Consider the following 21,081-nt stretch of genomic DNA (forward strand, 5'->3'; position numbering starts at 1 on the left):
AGTTTGCACATTTTTTCTTATATTCTTGTGAAACCAGTAGTACATAATTATATCTTAAAATTCATATCTTTATAATGTTAATAGCAAGAATTGAACGTTTTGTTGACCAATATAACAGGGCTAGTCAAGGTTATAGTTTTTCCTGTGGTCATGTATGGATATGAGAGTTGGACTATAAAGAAAGCTGAGCACCAAAGAATTGATGCTTTTGAACTGTGGTGTTGGAGAAGACTCTTGAGAGTCCCTTGGACTGCAAGGAGATCCAACCAGTCCATCCTAAAGGAGATCAGTCCTGGGTATTCATTGGAAGGACTGATGTTGAAGCTGAAACTCCAATACTTTGGCCACCTGATGCGAAGAGCTGACTATTTGGAAAAGACCCTGATGCTGGGAAAGATTGAAGGCGGGAGGAGAAGGAGACGACAGAGGATGGGATGGCTGGATGGCATCATCAACTCAATGGACATGGGTTTGGGTGGACTCTGGGAGTTGGTGATGGACAGGGAGGCCTGGCATGCTGCGATTCATGGGGTCGCAGAGTTGGACACAACTGAGTAACTGAACTGAACTGAACTGAACTGAAATTTATTGAATGCCTATTATATATCTGATACTGCATTTTGCATTGAGGAGTACTTGATAAATAGAGAATAGACCACATTCCTGGTAATAGTTACACAGTTATTTCCACTTGTCTAATGTGTCAGAGTGTGACCCATATTGGCTCTTGTATTAAAATTGTCTTTATTAAGTTAACTAAGAATATTACTATTAATAAACATCCCTTCTTTATTACAGAAGAAAATACTCAGGAACCATCACAGGGGAAGAAAAGTTTGAGTGAGAAAGTTTCTCTGTATAGAGGTGACATCACATTGCTAGAGGTGGATGCTATAGTCAATGCGGGTGAGTAGTTGTTATTTTGTGATGTATTTGTATACTGTTGCCCTAAATCTGGGTTGGCGTCTTAGTGGGTATCAGGCCAAAAGATACAACCAAGCCACAAATTGGGAGAAAGAAAGATTTATTACTTGCAGCATAAAGAATGCTGGGGATCTTTTCCAAAGCAGTTTTCCAGAACAGTAAGATTGGGGAATTTTTATGCTAAGGATACTTGCATACTCATGAAGGGGCTTGAGCAGAGGAGAATTCAGCCTAGAGCTGGGGCAAATGTTGACAGAGCCCAAGTTTTAGTTGGTTGAAGTCAGAAAAGGTCATTATCATCTTTCCGTGCTCCACCTGGATGTGGGTCTTTGTTCCTGCCTAACTCACACAAATTGTTATCTGTATTCCTTAAGGTGGAACTAGGACTCTGTTTTACTGCTTAACTGTTGTTTCTTGACTGTTTCTCCTTTGTTCCTGCGTTCCTTCACTTGTGGTAAGATCAGTAATTACTGAGATGTGTTCAAGCATTGTTACCCAGGCTTAGATCACAAAATGACTTAGGCCAGAAATGACTTATTTAAAGTCAAGAAAGTCATGCCTGGTTCTCTTTCTCTGGGGACCCCATACCCCGTCTGGTTGCAATACAAAATATTTATTGTTTAAAAATATTTTTTCATAAATAGGAATAAAAATGTTTAAGAAACAAATACCCTTCCAGAGATAGAGATGTCATGTATTGAAGACACTGAGCATTTGTTTTATGTATGTGCTGCAGTTAGTGTGCTAACTCTATATGGTATCCATACTGAGTTGTAACTAGGGTACTGGAACCCTGGAAAAGTAACAGGTTGTTGCAGAAAGTTCTTAGAACTTTAGCAGCTGTATTATTGTTGATTTAATGCTTCAGTTAATAGTTGGCCAACATAAAAGCAAGTTCATTAAGCTTTTCCTTCTTTTGACTTTGTAAAGAGATGTTTGATCTACACCAGACAGAAATAAAATATAAAGAAATTATTTCTGTAGTTTCCAAACTCAGTTGCTTGGTTTCAGCTATTCATGTTTGCTTTTAATGGTTTATTTTATGATTAATGATCTTATAATTTGGGGTTTCAAACATTGGGAAATAACAATTAATGTTAAATTTTAATTTTAGTTTATTTTATAGTGGTCTGTATCTTCTATATATTTTACCGTGTGACTGTATATCAAGAAATACATAATGTTTGTGATTCTATAAAAATAAATATCAATAATTGGATATTTCATAATTTTAATTTGTGTTCTGTAAAGTTAGGCTCTTTGCAAGTTAAAAGGTTTAAAAACAAATGCAGACTTAGGTAAAGAGAAACATTATTCAAAAAGATTATTACAATAAGGGGTGGAGACTTATCTCAGTGGGAGGAGAAAGAATATTGCGATAGGAAGAACCACTTTGACTATGAGATAAGCAAGCATCTCAAAGTTCAAGCAGAAAAGGACATTTTTTTTTTCTTACAGAGAGGCATGAACATTGGTTGTGGGTGGCATGATTGGACAGTTGGTCAGGGAACATTTTTCCTCAAGGCCAGTTTATTTTGGAAGGGGTCATTAAAGAGGGGTTGTTCACCTTCCATTGCTCCAGGGTAGGTCAAAGTTCAGGGGCTTGGAGGAAGGAAAGAAGCCTGAGTAAAGTTCGGTCAAGTCTGGTTAACAGGCATTGATCAACCAGAATGGTTGATGGGGACAAATAGTTCAGCTAATCATTTATGAGACAAAGAATGGGAATTTGGAGAGTCTGTGTCATAGCATACAAGGGTCATTGGGAGTTTTATCTCAGTCATATGGGGAAGACTAGCTCTTTGCAGTAAGCTGATTTCCAGAACACAGAAGGGTGCGGGTTAATTTTTTGACAGACCTTGCTTTCCAGGAATACAGAAGTTAGTTAGAGCTCCGTGTTGTCTCAGGTTTCACTCTGGTGATGTGTAAAGTCAAACAACATGGTAGGAACGTTCCTTGGTGTGTGCCCTAAATTCCATAAACGTGAGCTTTAATTTAAAGAAATTAATTATTTAATTTAACTATATATATATATATATATATATACACACACACACACACACACACACACACACACATATATATACACACACACACACATATATATACACACACACACACATATATACATATACACACACACACATATATATATACACACACACACACTGGGACTTCCCTGGTGGCTGAGACAATAAAGAATCTGCCTGCAATGTGAAAGACCTAGATTTGATCCCTGGGTCAGGAAGATCCCCTGGAGAAGGAAATAGGCAACCCACTCCAGTATTGTTGCTTGGAGAATTCCATGGACAGAGGAGCCTGGCAGGCTTATAGTCCATCAGGTTGCAAAGAGTTGGACACGACTGAGCGACTAACAGTTTCACACTACCTGTACATCACTGGCTCTCCTCTATATTGTTGTAACTTCCAGTCATTGATCCCAGTTCTGCCATGTGGAGTACAGTTGTTGACATTCATTTCCTTAAATGCCTTAAGACTCGCTCATGAATTTTCTCTTTCTTGTTATTAACATAACATTGAATTTGCCTTGATAGCATACTTAATAGTACTAGTAATCATGGTTTTCCTTGAGTTTTGTTAACTGTATACTCATTTATCTCCCCGTTGAGGCTATAGACTGGTGTTTTTTCCACTTTTGGTGTAATCTCTCAAAGTAGTGTCTTGTCCTTATGTTCTTAATAAACACCTGGTCCTGTGTATTTGTTAAATTGAACTACACAATTGATTTTATAGCACCTTTGACCCATAGCACATTCAACAATGGGGACTTGACACAGTGAACACAATTTGGCTCATTTAAGAAAAGCAATTTATTTGATCAAGAAATAAAAATAATTTTAGTGAAATAAAATGGTGCTAAAGAGAAAGCATCATTAACAGGAAAGCATCCCATTACTCTTTTGATTCTTTGTCCTTGCTTGTGTAATTTTCTCATAGCTGTCACATAGTGTACAATAGTTTGACGAATTTATACAAAGGCAGGCAGCAACTCCGAAAAGCATTTGGCACTGTTAGCTTACCTCTCTGGCTGAGCTAATTATAGTTTGGCCACGTTCTGCATCTCCCAAGGACAGCCTCATCAGGAAGTTCTTAGGTACATGGAAAGAGATGCCAAATGCACAGTGTAATGACTTTACTTACAGCTTTCTGCTGTGCTGCTTTGTTTGCCTGGTGTGTCAGGAGAGGGACAGCTGTTAACTTTCAGGTGAACAAGGCGACATGGCAGGAAACTCCAGAGCTGCCTCTGGTGAGAGGGGAGTGGAAGGCAGTGTGCCCAGTCAAGCCTCCAAAGCAGCCGTGTCATCACTTTCTGCCTTGTAAAGTTCTCTTTCCATGTCTGTGTTAGTGCATTGGAATGCCTGGTTGTCATGAATGAAATGATTTGGTATTTAAAACTTTTTCCCAACCAAGTACTTTACAAACTTCAATCTTGCAATTCAGTTGCAGTTCAGTCGCTCAGTTGTGTTCGACTCTTTTCAATCCCATGGACGCTAGGCTTTCCTGTTCATCACCGACTCCCGGAGTTTACTCAAACTCATGCCCATTGAGTCGGTGATGCCATCCAACCATCTCATTCTCTGTTGTCCCCTTCTCTGCCTGCCTTCAATCTTTCCCAGCATCAAGGTCTTTTCCAGTGAGTCAGCTCTTTGCATCAGATGGCCAAAGTATTGGAGCTTCGGCTTCAACGCAGTCCCACCAATGAACACCCAGGACTGATATCCTTTAAGATGGACTGGTTGGGTCTCCTTGCAGTCCAAGGGACTCTTAGAAGTCTTCTCCAGCACCACAGTTCAAAAGCATCAATTCTTCAGCGCTCAGCTTTCTTTATAGTCCAACTCTCACATCCATACCTGATTACTGGAAAAACCATCGCTTTGACTAGACAGACCTTTGTTGGCCAAGTAATGTCTCTGCTTTTTTTTAAAATATAAATTTATTTATTTTAATTGGAGGTTAATTGCTTTACAATATTGTATTGGTTTTGCTATACATCAACATGAATCTGCCACAGGTATACACGTGTTCCCCATCCTGAAGCCCCCCCCTCCTCCCTCCCCGTATCATCCCTCTGGGTCGTCTCAGTGCACCAGCCCCAAGCATCCAGTATCATGCATCAAACCTGGACTGGTGATTCGTTTCATATATGATATTATACATGTTTCAGTGTCTCTGCTTTTTAATCTCCTGTCTAGGTTGGTCATAGCTTTTCTTCCAAGGAACAAGCGTCTTTAAATTTCATGGCTGCAGTCACCATCTGCAGTGATTTTTGAGCCCAGGGAAATAAAGTCTGTCACTGTTTCCATTGTTTTCTCATCTATTTGCTATGAAGTGATGGGACAGCATGCCGTGATCTTTGTTTTTGGAATGTTGAGTTTTAAGCCAGCTTTCTTACTCTGCTCTTTCACTTTCATCAAGACAGTCTTTAGTTTCTCTTTGCTTTCTGCCTTAAGGGTGGTGTCATTGGCGTATCTGAAGTTATTGATTTTTCTTGATTCCAGTTTGTGTTTCATCCAGGTTGACATTTCACATGATGTACTCTGCATATAAGTTAAATAAGCAGGGTGACAGTATACAGCCTTGATGTACATATTCCCTTCCCAATTTTGAACCAGTCCATTGTTTCATGTCCCATTCTAACTGTTGCTTCCTGACCTGCATACAGGTTTCTCAGGAGACAGGTAAGGTGGTCTGATATTCCCGTCTCTTTAAGAATTTTCCACAGTTTATTGTGATCCACACAGTCAAAGGCTTTAGTGTAGTCAATGAAGCAGAAGTAGATGTTTTTCTGGAATTCTGTTGCTTTTTCTGTGATCCAACAGATGTTGGCAATTTGATCTCTAGTTCCTCTACCTTTTCTGCATATAGCTTGAACATCTGGAAGTTTTTGGTTCATGTACTGTTGAAGCCTAGCTTGGAGAACTTTGAGCATTACTTTGCTAGTGTGTGAGATGGCAGTTGTTCAGTAGTTTGAACAATCTTTGGCATTGCCTTTCTTTGGGATTGGAATGAAAACTGACCTTTTCCAGTCCTGTGGCCACCGGTAAGATTTCCAAATTTGGTGGCATATTGAATGTAGCACTTTCACAGCATCATCTTTTAGGATTTGACATAGCTCAGCTGAAATTCTGTCACCTCCACTAGCATTGTTCAGAGTGATGTTTCCTAAGGCCCACTTGACTTTGCATCCCAGAATGTCTGGCTCTAGGTGAGTGATCACACCATCATAGTTATCTGGGTCATGAAGATCTTTTTTGTATAGTTCTTCTGTGTATTCTTGCCACCTCTTCTTAATGTCTTCTGCTTCTGTTAGGTCCATATCATTTCTGTCCTTTATCGTGCCCATCTTTGCATGAAATGTTCCCTTGGTATCTCTAATTTTCTTGAAGAGATCTCTAGTCTTTCACATTCTATTTTCCTCTATTTCTTTGCATTTATCACTGAGGAAGGCTTTCTTATCGCTCCTTGTTATTCTTTGGAACTCTGTATTCATATGGGTATATCTTTTCTTTTCTCCTTTGCCTTAACTTCTCCTCTTTTCTCAGCTATTTGTAAGGCCTCTTCAGACAACCATTTTGCCTTTTTGCATTTCTTTTTCTTGGGGATGGTTTTGATTAAAGACTCCTGTAAATGTTATAATCCTCTGTCCATAGTTCTTCAGGCACTCTGTCTATCAGATCTAATCCCTTGATTCTATTTGTCACTTCTACTTTATAATCATAAGGGATTTGATTTAAGTTATACCTGAATGGTCTACTTGTTTTCCCTACTTTCTTCAACTTAAGTCTGAATTTTGCAATGAGGAGTTCATGGTCTGAGCTATAGTCAGATCCTGGTCTTTTTTTTTTTTTGCTGACTGTATAGAGCTTCTCCATGTTCGGCTGCAAAGAATATAATCAGTCTGATTTCGGTATTGACCATCTGGTGATGTCCATGTGTAGAGTTATCTCTTGTGTTGTTGGAAGAGGGTGTTTGCTATGACTGGTGCATTCTCTTGGCAAAACTCTGTTAGCCTTTGCCCCTGCTTCATTCTGTAATCCAAGGTCAAATTTGCCTGTTACTCCAGGTGTTTCTTGACTTCCTACTTTTGCATTCCAGTCCCCCATGATGAAAAGGCATCTTTTTTTGATGTTACTTCTAGAAGGTCTTGTAGGTCTTCATAGAACTATTCAACTTCAGCTTCTTTGGCATTAGTGGTTGAGGCATAGACTTGGATTTCTGTGATACTGAATGGTTTGCCTTGGAAATGAACAGAGATCATTCTGTCATTTCTGAGATTGCATCCCAGTACTGCATTTCAGACTCTTTTCTTGACTCAGAGGGATATTCCATTTCTACTAAGGGATTCTTGCCCACAGTAGTAGATGTAATGGTCATCTAAATTAAGTTTGCCTATTCTGGTCCACTGTAGTTCACTGATTGCTAAAATGTCAGGGTTCACTCTTGGCATCTTCTACTTGATCACTTCCAATTTACCTTGATTCATGGACCTAACGTTCCAGGTTCCTATGCCAATTATATCAAAGAAGTTCTTGCCCTCTTGCATAAGTTCTGGGGCCCACAACAGATTTCCCAACCTGAGGATCTGGCAAAGAGATTGAGAATCACTGGGCAATTTGAAGGCCAGTGGACTTTGATTACAGAACTTCCATAGGACTGGGGAAACAGACTCTTGGAGGGCACAGACAAACCTTGTGCCCATGAGAAAGGAGCAGTGAACCCACAAGAGACTGAGCCAGACTTGCCTGTGAGTGTCCAGGAGTCTCCAGCAGAGGTGTGGGTTGACAGTGGGCTGCCTTGGAGTCAGGGGCACTGAATACAGCAGTCCGGGAAACCGAGGGGTGTGCTGGCGTAAGTCCTTTTGAAGGAAGTCATAACCCCTAGCATAACCTTTAGGTCAAACTATAGAGAGGGAACACAGCCCCACCCATTAACAGAAAATTGGATTAAAGATTTATTGACCATGGCCCCGCCTATCAGAGCAAGACTTCAAATTCCCTCACAGCCAGTCCCTCCCATCAGGAAGCTTCCACAAGCCTCTTATCCTTATCCATCAGAGGGAAGACACAATGAAAATCACAGTCAAAGAAAACTCACGAAACTGATCTCATGGATCACAGCCTTTTCTAAGTTAGTGAAGCTATGAACCATATGCTGTGTAGGGCCACCCAAGACAGATGGATCATGGTGGAAAGTTCTGACAAAACATGGTCCACTGGAGAAGGAAATAGCAAACCATTTCAGCATCCTTCCCTTGAGAACCCCATGAACAGTTCAGTTCAGTTCAGTTGCTCAGTCATGTCCAACTCTTTGTGACCCCATGAATCACAGCACGCCAGGCCTCCCTGTCCATCACCAACTCCTGGAGTTCACTCAGACTCACGTCCATTGAGTGCGTGATGCTTTCCAGCCATCTCATCCTCTGTCCTCCCCTTCTCCTCCTGCCCCCAATCCCTCCCAGCATCAGAGTCTTTTCCAGTGAGTCAACTCTTCGCATGAGGTTGCCAAAGTACTGGAGTTTCAGCTTCAGCATCATTCCTTCCAAAGAAATCCCAGGGTTGATCTCCTTCAGAATGGACTGGTTGGATCTCCTTGCAGTCCAAGGGACTCTCAAGAGTCTTCTCCAACACCACAGTTCAAAAGCATCAATTATTCGGTGCTCAGCTTTCTTCACAGTCCAACTCTCACATCCATACATGACCACAGGAAAAACCATAGCTTTGACTAGATGGACCTTAATCGGCAAAGTAATGTCTCTGCTTTTGAATATAGTATCTAGGTTGGTCATAACTTTTCTTCCAAGGAGTAAGCGTCTTTCAATTTCATGGCTGCAGTCACCATCTGCAGTGATTTTGGAGCCCCCCAAAAATAAAGTCTGACACTGTTTCTACTGTTTCCCCATCTATTTCCCATGAAGTGATGGGACCAGATGCCATGATCTTCGTTTTCTGAATGTTGAGCTTTAAGCCAACTTTTTCACTCTCCTCTTTCACTTTCATCAAGAGGCTTTTTAGTTCCTCTTCACTTTCTGCCATAAGGGTGGTGGCATCTGCATATCTGAGGTTATTGATATTTCTCCCAGCAATCTTGATTCTAGCTTGTGTTTCTTCCAGCCCAGCATTTCTCATGATGTACTCTGCATAGAAGTTAAATAAGCAGGGTGACAATATACAGCCTTGACATACTCCATTTCCTATTTGAAACCAGTCTGTTGTTCCATGTCCAGTTCTAACTGTTGCTTCCTGACCTGCATACAGATTTCTCAAGAGGCAGGTCAGGTGGTCTGCTATTCCCATCTCTTTCAGAATTTTCCACAGTTGATTGTGATCCCCACAGTCAAAGGCTTTGGCATAGTCAATAAAGCAGAAATAGATGTTTTTCTGGAACTCTCTTGCTTTTTCCATCATCCAGCGGATGTTGGCAATTTGATCTCTGGTTCCTCTGCCTTTTCTAAAACCAGCTTGAACATCAGGGAGTTCATGGTTCACATATTGCTGAAGCCTGGCTTGGATAATTTTGAGCATTACTTTCCTAGCATGTGAGATGAGTGCAATTGTGCAGTAGTTTGAGCATTCTTTGAAATTGCCTTTCTTTGGGATTGGAATGAAAAGTGACCTTTTCCAGTCCTGTGGCCACTGCTGAGTTTTCCAAATTTGCTGTCATATTGAGTGCAGCACTTTCACAGTATCATCTTTTAGGATTTGAAACAGCTCAAATGGAATTCAGTCACCTCCACTAGCTTTGTTCATAGTGATGATGCTTTCTAATGCCCACTTGACTTCACCTTCCGGGATGTCTGGCTCTAGATTAGTGATCACACCATCCTGATTATCTGGGTCGTGAAGATCTTTTTTGTACAGTTCTTCTGTATATTCTTGCCACCTCTTCTTAATATCTTCTGCTTCTGTTAGGTCCAGACCACTTCTGTCCTTTATCGAGCCCATCTTTGCATGAAATGATCCCTTGGTATTTTTAATTTTCTTGAAGCAATCTCTAGTCTTTCCCATTATGTTCTTTTCCTCTATTTCTTTGCATTGATCGCTGAGGAAGGCTTTCTTATCTCTTCTTGCTATTCTCTGGAACTCTGCATTCAGATGCTTATATCTTTCCTTTTCTCCTTTTCTTTTTACTTCTCTTCTTTCACAGCTATTTGTAAGGCCTCCCCAGACAGCCATTTTGCTTTTTTGCATTTCTTTTCCATGGGGATGGTCTTGATCCCAGTCTCCTGTACAATGTCAGAAACCTCATTCCATAGTTCATCAGGCACTCTATCTATCAGATCCAGGTCCTTACATCTATTTCTCACTTCCACTGTATAATCATAAGGGATTTGATTTAGGTCATACCTGCATGGTCTAGCAGTTTTCCCTACTTTCTTCAATTTGAGTCTGAATTTGGTAATAAAGAGTTCATGATCTGAGCCACAGTCAGCTCCTGCTCTTGTTTTTGTTGACTGTATAGAGCATCTCCATCTTTGGCTGCAAAGAATATAATCAGTCTGATTTTGGTGTTGACCATCTGGTGATGTCCATGTGTAGAGTCTTCTCTTGTGTTGTTGGAAAAGAGTGTTTGTTATGACCAGTGCATTTTCTTGGCAAAACTCTAGTAGTCTTTGCCCTGCTTCATTCCACATTCCAAGGCCAAATTTACCTGTTACTCCAGGTGTTTCTTGCCTTCCTACTTTTGCATTCCAGTCCCCTATAATGAAAAGGACATCTCTTTTGGGTGTTAGCTCTAAAAGGTCTTGTAGGTCTTCATAAAACCGTTCAACTTCAGCTTCTTCAGCGTTACTGGTTGGGGCATAGACTTGGATAACTGTGATATTGAATGGTTTGTCTTGGAGATGAACAGAAATCATTCTGTCGTTTTTGAGATTGCATCCAAGCACTGCATTTTGGAGATTTTTGGTGACCATGATGGCTACTCCATTTCTTCTGAGGGATTCCTGACCGCAGTGGTAGATATAATGGTCATCTGAGTTAAATTCACCCATTCCAGTCCATTTTAATTCGCTGATTCCTAGAATGTTGACGTTCACTCTTGCCATCTCTTGTTTGACCACTTCCAATTTGCTTTGATTCATGGACCTGACATTCCAGGTTCCTATACAATATTGCTTTTTACAGCATCGGACCTTGCTTCTATCACCAGTCACATCCACAGCTGGGTATTGTTTTTGCTTTGGCTTCATCCCTTCATTCTTTCTGGAGTTATTTCTCCACTGATCTCCAGTAGCATATTGGGCACCTAATGACCTGGGGAGTTCCTCTTTCAGTATCCTATCATTTTGCCTTTTCATACTGTTCATGGGGTTCTCAAGGCAGGAATACTGAAGTGGTTTGCCATTGCCTTCTCCAGTGGACCACATTCTGTCAGACCTCTCCACCATGACCCGCCTGTCTTGGGTTGCCCTGTGGGCATGGCTTCATTTCATTGAGTTAGATAAGGCTGTGGTCCTAGTGTGACTAGATTGACTAGTTTTCTGGCTGCGCGGGTGCAGGAGGGCCTAGAGGAGCCATCCCACATTGAAGGTCAGGAAGGACGGTGGTAAGGAGATACCCCTCGTCCAAGGTAAGGAGCAGCGGCTGTGCTTTGCTGGAGCAGCCGTGAAGAGATACCCCACGCCCAAGGTAATAGAAACCTAGATAAGATGGTAGGTGTTGCAAGAGGGCATCAGAGGGCAGACACACTGAAACCAATGTAAATTGGAAGTGGTCAAATAAAAATCTGCAGTTATGTAAATTTTGAGTTAACATATTGAGGCTTTTGTTGTAAATAATAGCTTATAAAATTTTACTTCTTTTAAGGAAGCCTGAGATATAGAGCATTTAGGTCCTTATTAGAGTTCACCGTGTCTGAAAAGTTGAACTACAATTGAACTATTAACCACAAGTAAACAGTTATTGTAAGTTTTATGCAAGTAGACAAAATAAAACTAATATTCCATTTCTTTCCATGATTTCCTTGAGGTTCTGCAGTGTTTTTCTTCTTACTGAGTGAGCACTTTGGCTTATGTTTCTTCATATTGTTTTTCCTCTTTAAAATGGTTCCTCCACCTTTTAATCAGTTCTTTTCATTGCTTCTGAAGAACTTGATGGGACCTACGAGTCTGTTGAGTAACGCAGTATTAAAATCAAATGTTCATTATGAATTTACTGAAATCTTAGACCTCTTATTTTGGGATAACTGTCTATTAGACAGTAGCTAGCTACAAGTTACTTATGGGGTGATTGCTAAAGTTTTTGGGAGCATTAGTTGTTAGCATGGAGACAGTAGTGTTCAGAAACTACTTCTTACCTCCCTCTGTAGATCTCTCCCAGTACCCATTCCAGTGAAGCCAAGCAAAGGGGAAAGAATTACTTTCCCTCCTTCTCTGCCTTTACTTTCTCTCCTATGTTGTGCTGGAACCTGCTGAAAAGTTTCAAAATCACCACTGTATGGAAAGCTGTCATTTGGTCAACCTGTGAAATACAGTTGAGCAGACAGGTGTGAGTGTGTAGGCTGGGTGACAGCAGTTTTTTGCAGGCTGAATTCTTAACACTGGCTACAGGTTTATGTGTGAGCTTCCAGCTGTAAGAATATCAGTGTCTTCACTTTATCCAGGGTGAAGATAGACAGAAAACAGAGTCTGTATGAGGATGGAGTGAAAGATTAAATGAAAAAGAAGCTTTGTGAGGTGTTAAAATCCTCAAAGAATCCTCAAAATAAAATAATTTCTATGGAAATGAGTGAGTTACAGATAATTCCCTTCTGAATTTTCAACTTCTATTTTTGACCAATCTTGTCACTATTTTTAATGGAATATCCCTTGGAGTTAAATAGTAGCATAGTCCTCAAGGGACTTTGAGAGACTAAAATTTTCAAAAAAATGCTGGGGTAAAGTGAGCGGAACTGCTTGGGCATTTATTCCATGTTTTCAGTGTTATTTTTTCTCTTTCTGAGAATTCTTCAGTGCACTTAGGAAGTTTATATTTTGTCACATATACTATTCAATTGGTTTAAAAAAAGTTTTAAAATTTTTTAGGGGGTGCCTGATTGCAAAAGGAATACACTTTAATATTTAAAATAGGGAAAATAAAAAATACTGAAAAGAATAAAACATCTCCATGGTGTTTCCCAGCATATACATCATTGTTTAAGTTCAGTGCTTTTGCTTCAGGTTATTTTCTTTTTATTCCATAGGTGTATTTTGAATTGTAGAAAATACCACTTAATTTTTTAACACTGCAATCATTTTTACATGTCATTTTAAATTGCTGTGTGATATTCAGTTGTACACATGAATATTGATTTGAGCATTCTCTCATTGTTGGAAATTTATATTGTTTCTTGTTTTTACTGTTATCAACAGGCAGAAACAAACATCCTAGAAGATCTTTGTAAAAAATCTTTGATTAGTCCAAGGGGAGTATATTCCTTGAAGTGAAATTATGGCAGTAAGAAAGTTTTTAAACTTTTGGTGTATGTAACCAAATAGCTTTATGGAAAGGATAAATGAATTCATATCAGTTAAGTTAAAAGATAATGTATTTAGCCAACCTTCATCAATGTTAAGTTTAATGATTTTTTTAACCTATGCCTTTGAATTATACTTTCAGTTCAGTTCAGTTCAGTTGAGTCACTCAGTCGAGTCTGACTCTTTGTGACCCCATGAATCGCAGCACGCCAGGCCTCCCTGTCCATCACCAGCTCCCGGAATTCACTCAGACTCATGTCCATTGAGTTGGTGATGCCATCCAGCCATCTCATCCTCTGTCATCCCCTTCTCCTCCTGCCCCTAATCTCTCCCAGCATCGGGGTGTTTTCCAATGAGTCAACTCTTTACATGAGGTGGCCAAAGTATTGGAGTTTCAGCTTCAGCATCAGTCCTTCCAATGAACACCCAGGACTGATCTCCTTTACAGTGGACTGGTTGGATCTCCTTGCAGTCCAAGGGACTCTCAAGAGTCTTCTCCAAAACTACAGTTCAAAAGCATCAATTCTTTGGCGCTCAGCTTTCTTCACAGTCCAACTCTCACTTCCATACATGACCACTGGCCTTGACTAGATGGACCTTTGCTGGGAAAGTAATATCTCTGCTTTTGAATATGCTATCTAGGTTGGTCATAACTTTCCTTCCAAGGAGTAAGCGTCTTTTAATTTCATGGCTACAGTCACCATCTGCAGTGATTTTGGAGACCAAAAAAACAAAGTATAACACTGTTTTCACTGTTTCCCAGTTGATTTGCCATTAAGTGATGGGACCAGATGTCATGATCTTGGTTTTCTGAATATTGAGCTTTAAGCCAACTTTTTCACCCTCCTCTTTCACCTTCATCAAGAGGCTTTTTAGTTGCTCTTCACTTTCTGCCATAAGGATGGTGGCATCTGCATATCTGAGGTTATTGATATTACTCCTGGCAGTCTTGATTCCAGCTTGTGCTTCATCCAGCCCAGGGTTTCTCATGATGTACTCTGCATAGAAGTTAAATAAGCAGGGTGACAATATACAGCCTTGATGTACTGCTTTTCCTATTTGGAACCACTCTGTTATTCCATGTCCAGTTCTAACTGTTGCTTCCTGATCTGCATACAGATTTCTCAAGAGGCAGGTCAGGTGGTCTGCTATTCCCATCTCTTTCAGAATTTTCCACAGTTGATTGTGATCCCCACAGTCAAAGGCTTTGGCATAGTCAATAAAGCAGAAATAGATGTTTTTCTGGAACTCTCTTGCTTTTTCCATGATCCAGTGGATGTTGACCATTTGATCTCTGGTTCCTCTGCCTTTTCTAAAACCAGCTTGAACATCTGGAAGTTCATGGGTCATGTATTGCTGAAGCCTGGCTTGGATAATTTTGAGCATTACTTTCCTAGCATGTGAGATGAGTGCAATTGTGCGGTAGTTTGAGCATTCTTTGGCATTGCCTTTCTTTGGGATTGGAATGAAAAGTGACCTTTTCCAGTCCTGTGGCCACTGCTGAGTTTTCCAAATTTGCTGTCATATTGAGTGCAGCACTTTCACAGCATCATCTTTCAGGATTTGAAACAGCTCCACTGGAATTCCATCACATCCACTAGCTTTGTTTGTAGTGATGCTTTCTAAGGCCCACTGGCCTTCACATTCCAGGATGTCTGGCTCTAGGTGAGTGATCACACAATCGTGATTATCTCTGTCATGATGTTTTTTGTACACTTCTTCTGTGTATTCTTGCCACCTCTTTTTAACATCTTCTGCTTCTGTTAGGTCCAGACCATTTCTGTCCTTTATCGAGCCCATCTTTGCATGAAATGTTCCCTTGGTATTTTTAGTTTTCTTGATGAGATCTCTAGTCTTTCCCATTCTATTGTTTTCCTCTATTTCTTTGCATTGATCGCTGAGGAAGGATTTCTTATCTCTTCTTGCTATTCTTTGGAACTCTGCATTCAGATGTTTATATCTTTCCTTTTCTCCTTTGCTTTTCACTTTCCTTCTTTTCACAGCTATTTGTAAGGCCTCCCCAGACAGCCATTTTGCTTTTTTGCATTTCTTTTCCACGGGGATGGTCTTAATCCCTGTCTCCTGTGCAGTGTCACAGACTTCTGTCCATAGTTCATCAGGCACTCTATCTATCAGATCTAGGCCCTTAAATCTATTTCTCACTTCCACTGTATAATCATAAGGGATTTGATTTAGGTCATCCCTGAATGGTCTAGTGGTTTTCCCCACTTTCTTCAATTTCAGTGTGAATTTGGCAATAAGGAGTTCATGATCTGAGCCACAGTCAGTTCCCGGTCTTGTTTTTGCTGACTGTATAGAGCTTCTCCATCTTTGGCTGCAAAGAATATAATCAATCTGATTTTGGTGTTGACCATCTGGTAATGTCCATGTGTAGAGTCTTCTCTTGTGGTGTTGGAAGGGAGTGCTTGCTCTGACCAGTGCATTCTCTTGGCAAAACTCTATTAGCCTTTGCCCTGCTTCATTCCATACTCCAACGCCAAATTTACCTGTTACTTCAGGTGTTTCTTGCCTTCCTACTTTTGCATTCCAGTCCCTTAAAATGAAAGGACATCTTTTTTGGGTGTTAGTTCTAAAAGGTCTTGTAGGTCTTTATAGAACCGTTCAACTTCAGCTTCTTCGGCATTACTGGTTGGGGCATAGACTTGGATTACCATGATATTGAATGGTTTACCTTGGAAACGAGTAGAGATCATTCTGTCGATTCTGAGATTGCATCTAGGTACTTCGTTTCAGACTCTTTTGTTGACCATGATGGCTACTCCATTTCTTCTAAGGGATTCCTGCCCACAGTAGTAGATATAATGGTCATCTGAGTTAAATTCACCCGTTCCAGTCCATTTGAGTTCACTGATTCCTAGAATGTTGACGTTCACTCTTTCCATCTCTTGTTTGACCACTTCCAATTTGCCTTGATTCATGGACCTGACATTCCAGGTTCCTATGCAATATTGCTCTTTACAGCATCGGACCTTGCTTCTATCACCAGTCACATCCACAACTGGGTATTGTTTTTACTTTGGCTCCATATCTTTATTCTTTCTGGAGTTATTTCTCCACTGATCTACAGTAGCTTATTGGGCATCTATCAACCCAGGGAGTTCCCCTTTCAGTATCCTATCATTTTGCCTTTTCATACTGTTCATGGGTTTCTCAAGGCAAGAATACTGAAGTGGTTTGCCATTCCCTTCTCCAGTGAACCACATTCTGTCTGACCTCTCCACCATGACCTGTCCGTGTTGGGTGGCTCCACAGGGCATGGCTTAGCTTCATTGAGTTAGACAAGGCTGTGGTCCATGTGATCATATTGGCTAGTTTTCTGTGATTATGGTTTCAGTGTTCTGCCCTCTGATGCCCTCTTGGAACACCTACCATCTTACTTGGGTTTCTCTTACCTTGGACGTGGGGTATCTCTTCACGGTTGCTCCGGCAAAGCACAGCCACTGCTCCTTACCTTGGACGAGGAGTATATCCTCATGGCTGCCCCTCCTGACCTTGAAGGTGGAGTAGCTCCTCTCGGCCCTCCTGTGCTCGCATAGCCACCGCTCCTTGGAGATGGGGTAGCTCCTCTTGGCCGCCGCCCTGACCTCTGGCGTTGGGTAACCCTATTTATTATTGTTTAAATTTCCATTTCTTTGAAGATGGGAAATATACCTTTTGATATTGCCTTGTGGAATTGAATGCAGGATTTTACCTGTAACATTTTTTTGGCGCCAGTAAGGTACAGGTCGCTTAGTGGTGGTAACCTAGAGGCATTGGGTGTGGCTGGGTTGGATGGAGGCTTCAGGAGAACAGTACTGAATGTTTCTTGGTAGACAAACCCAGTAGCTCATGTTCACTGCCGCTGTTCTGTTCTTGAAATTCAAGGTAGTGGGGAAAGAGATGGACACTGCAGTACCTTGAGATGAGAGAAACTGTTTCTTTTTTTTTTCTTGGTTTTGTATTGTTTCTGTCCCTTTCAGAGCAGCGCCTAGGGTCCAGCACAGCACTTGGTCCTGGAGATGTCTTATGACCATGGCTTTGGTTCTTAGCGATTGTTGAAAAGCATGGTTTCTCTGAAACTTTGAGCCTTTTCTCTATGCCAGAAAATCTCAGCCCACCCTGGGCTAGAATGGGTGGCAGTCCTTAGGTGCCATACAAGCCACAGGACCATGCTTTGTAGAGTCTTGACATATGCTGAAACCATTCCTAGCTTCTGAAATTGGATTCCGTGCCTTCATTACTACTTTCCATTTGCACTGAGCCAACTGGATTGAAACTGTAGAGGAGGGGACCAGTTCCTCAGAAGGGGAAGCAGCAGTGTTTATGTGGGATGAAGGGATGGGATAAGTGAATCATAATTCTGTTGGTAGTTAATAAACATAAATGCTGTCTGCCATAGTTTGTCTTGTAATTGCATGACTTGTCAGTAGTTGATTATGGTTAAATCTAGTTAAAAACTGAACTTTATAACAATGCTAGATGGCATTTAATGAGGCCGCGGAGCTGTCTAATGATCATGTGTGACTTTATATGGAATCCTCTATGCTCTTTTACTTTTAAAATTTTAATTTTTTAATTATACAGTAAAATTGAAAAATCATTTTATGTACACTTCTGTTTATTTCATTCAAAGAAATTGTATGTTTTATTTGTTTCATATACAAGTCAACTTAATTTCTAAGTTATTTTTGTTCTTTAAGACTTTGGGGTGCTTCTTCTTGTGGGGTCAAACCATGTGGATGATATTCATTCTATTCTGTTGGCTGAATATAATTGTCATCACTTGGCTGTTAGTTTACTTAATTTTTCTTGAATTAAAGCCTTGATTTATATGTGTAGGGAAAGGGAAAAGCGACATTGATTTCTTAATTCTAGTCATTAATTTATATAAAAATTAGGCTCCATAAATAATAGTGAAGAACACTAGCTTATCTCTAGAAAGTAAGCATTCTTATATTTTCCTGATATAGAAATTTTTAAAACTGCAGCAGTTTCAGAGGAATTATTGAATTTTATTAAATTTGTATTCGATGAATAGTCCCCATATGGAGTAAATTCTGTATACCTAAAAAGAACAGAGTCAAGGTTTGATGCTTGAGTAAGAAGAATATTCTTATAGCTCAGATTTGGTGCTTTTTGACTAAAAAGTCATTTTATTATACTTAATATAGTATAAAGGAAGATTTTGGTCACTTTGATAAGAAAGAAAGGTTGGGAAGTATTTTTCAACATTATTAACTGGTTTTAGCTTTCTGGTTATAAAAGCAGCCAGTGTTTGCTTTAGAATAGGGACAGAAATAAATCTTTTGTTTTGGCATTCTATCAGTGCAGTGGCACCAGCTTTTCACTACTCCTTTTATTTTTGTAACTGTTTGAAGGGGCAAATTTATGGTTTTAAATTTCCCTGGCTTTTTCTGACCTTAAGATAACTCTGATTTGTTTGTTAAATTTAATTTTATGACAGATCACATCTCTGTTTTGTCCAACGTTAAACTTCAGGGTAGAGATATATTTTCCCATCCTGGGATTGTGAACAGAATAAATTACCAGAGAATTATGTTTAAATGAATGTATAAGTGTAGGAATGTTGACTAGACTAGCTACACTTCCCCGCATAAACAGCTTGTTAATGTGCAATCAGTCACTAGAGTTGCCATGAACTTGGAGCTTAATGAACAGGTGAAGAAAGAGGATGAATCCCAATTCAAAGTGGATCTGACAGCTTATCAGGCAATTTCACTGATCACTAATCCATTTCATTTGGCAACTTAATTTATCACACAGTTAGAATTTTCATCCCATGGGTATCTGGGTGGAAATTAATTCAGAAACATGTCCAGTCCATAGGGTTGAAGAGATCTGTTTGAGCTTTGTGAGGGCACTTAGAAATAAGTTATTTTAAATGCATAAAACAGGTTTCTTTTATAATTTTATTTGTGTTTTTTGATGGTATATCACAACCATTATAAGGTTCATTTGTTCTACATTTTGAAATTAAACAGGTTGTTAATTTTAACTCATTGATAAAATAACACTAAAATATTATGTGAGTATGTTAATTCTGTCTTTACATATATAAAAATTACTGGTCATGAATATGTTTTATAGCATCCATAGAAAGAAATAATGAGCAAAAGAAATTATTTCTTTAAAGCTTACAGTTTTACATCTGCTGAGTACTTACAAATTCTCTAATTAGACTGATTTATAGCTCATTATTTTACTTAAAAATATCTCTTATGGCAAAATTCTTTGACAGAAAGGAAGAAATGTAACCTTACCTCTCATAGCTCATACTTTGTGCTTAGAATTTGTAAGAATGAGGCTTATTAATTGGGCTCAGCTTAGGACTTGGCTATGGTTTAAAATAACTTCAAAACCAGAAACACATTTTCTTCACTTTTTAAAGACTTGATTTATAGTGTATAGAAAGCTAAATTGAATATTGATCCTTGAAAAGCAAATGTGTCCTGTAAAAATGACAGGACAAAAGAACACAATACTAGATGATAGAGTGATTGATTGCCCACAGCCTGGAGACAACCTCCTCCTCAGATGTCTCCTTTGCTGGGCCTGTGTAGCAGTGAGAGTGTGATGGGGTGAAGTGTTACTGAGATTAGTTGCACCCTGGCATGAACTGTTACATTTTATAAGAAGATTGAGGAAGACTTGTAACAAATCATTTCTAAGAAGGAATTTGAAGAATGAGGAATGGAGCACAATATCAGTAAGATCTATGATATAACTGCAGGAGGGGACACAGGGAATTCCTTATAATTTCTGAAGCCCTGAAGCATCTTCAAAAAGAATTTAAGTCAGTAAAAAATAATTGAGATGACAGAAAACCACAAACTGGCATTAGGCTGTCATTGATTGGGTATGTCAGGCAAATTGTGGCTATCATTCCTGTGACCAGCTTGATTACAGTAATGTCTTCATAATCTGGAGGGGCTCAGTGTTGAATCATCCTGGCACCTTTCCCAAATCCCCTTTCTAAGTCATTGGCATTTTTCCCTGGAACATACTGCAAACCTACAGTCTTGGCATTTTAGAAGTTGGGCTTTCATTTTTACCTTTAAAGGAAAATAGTTGTCAAGTCCAGTATTAGACCTTGGGAATTGAGCCAAAAGAAAAAAAAAAAAGTCTTCTGTGTTTGACCTTTTCCTTTTTTTTTCCTATGAGGGTAATGATTATGTCAAATTTTAGTGGGCATTAGAATCACTCAGAATTTTGTTTTAAATGCTGATTTTATTTTCCAGTACCCCACAATTCAGATTCATCAGGTCTAGGAGTTACCCTTGGAATTTCCAGTTAACAAGCATCTGGATGCAGAGGTTCTTTTGCAGGTTCTCTATGGAATCATTTCTCTGTAGTCTGGGGCTTTGAGCATACCAAGAAAGGCCTACACCCTTGCTTGTGGGTACTCTTCTTTCAGACATTTTTGAAAATCTTCTTTTTTCCAGGCCTTCACATATATGTGTTGGAAAGAACTGCATTTCTCTATGTTTTCTTAAAGTAATCTGGGCTTCAGTATTCACCCTGCCCTCCCTTCCCTTCCTTTCCCTTCCTTCTTCATTCTCCTCTCACATCCGCTCCTCTTCTCTTTTCCTTCCTTAATGTAAATTTAGTTAGAATTTGTGCCTAATTCTCTGCCATACACTGAGGTGAAAAATAGTCTTTGTTCT

At 39.7% G+C, this 21,081-nt stretch overlaps 1 protein-coding gene across 1 annotated transcript in view; it reads left to right on the top strand.

Annotated features, from left to right (window-relative positions):
- The window catches only part of MACROD2 (mono-ADP ribosylhydrolase 2), a 2,306,040-nt gene that overhangs the window by 89,290 nt on the left and 2,195,669 nt on the right, over positions 1–21,081 (top strand). The window contains exon 3 of the mRNA XM_068987786.1: positions 799–906. Coding sequence (XP_068843887.1) covers positions 799–906 — 108 coding nt within the window. The remainder of the gene's footprint in view (positions 1–798; positions 907–21,081) is intronic.

The sequence above is a fragment of the Capricornis sumatraensis genome, chromosome 15 (genome assembly GCF_032405125.1).
Source record: "Capricornis sumatraensis isolate serow.1 chromosome 15, serow.2, whole genome shotgun sequence".
NCBI classification, from domain to species: domain Eukaryota; kingdom Metazoa; phylum Chordata; class Mammalia; order Artiodactyla; family Bovidae; genus Capricornis; species Capricornis sumatraensis.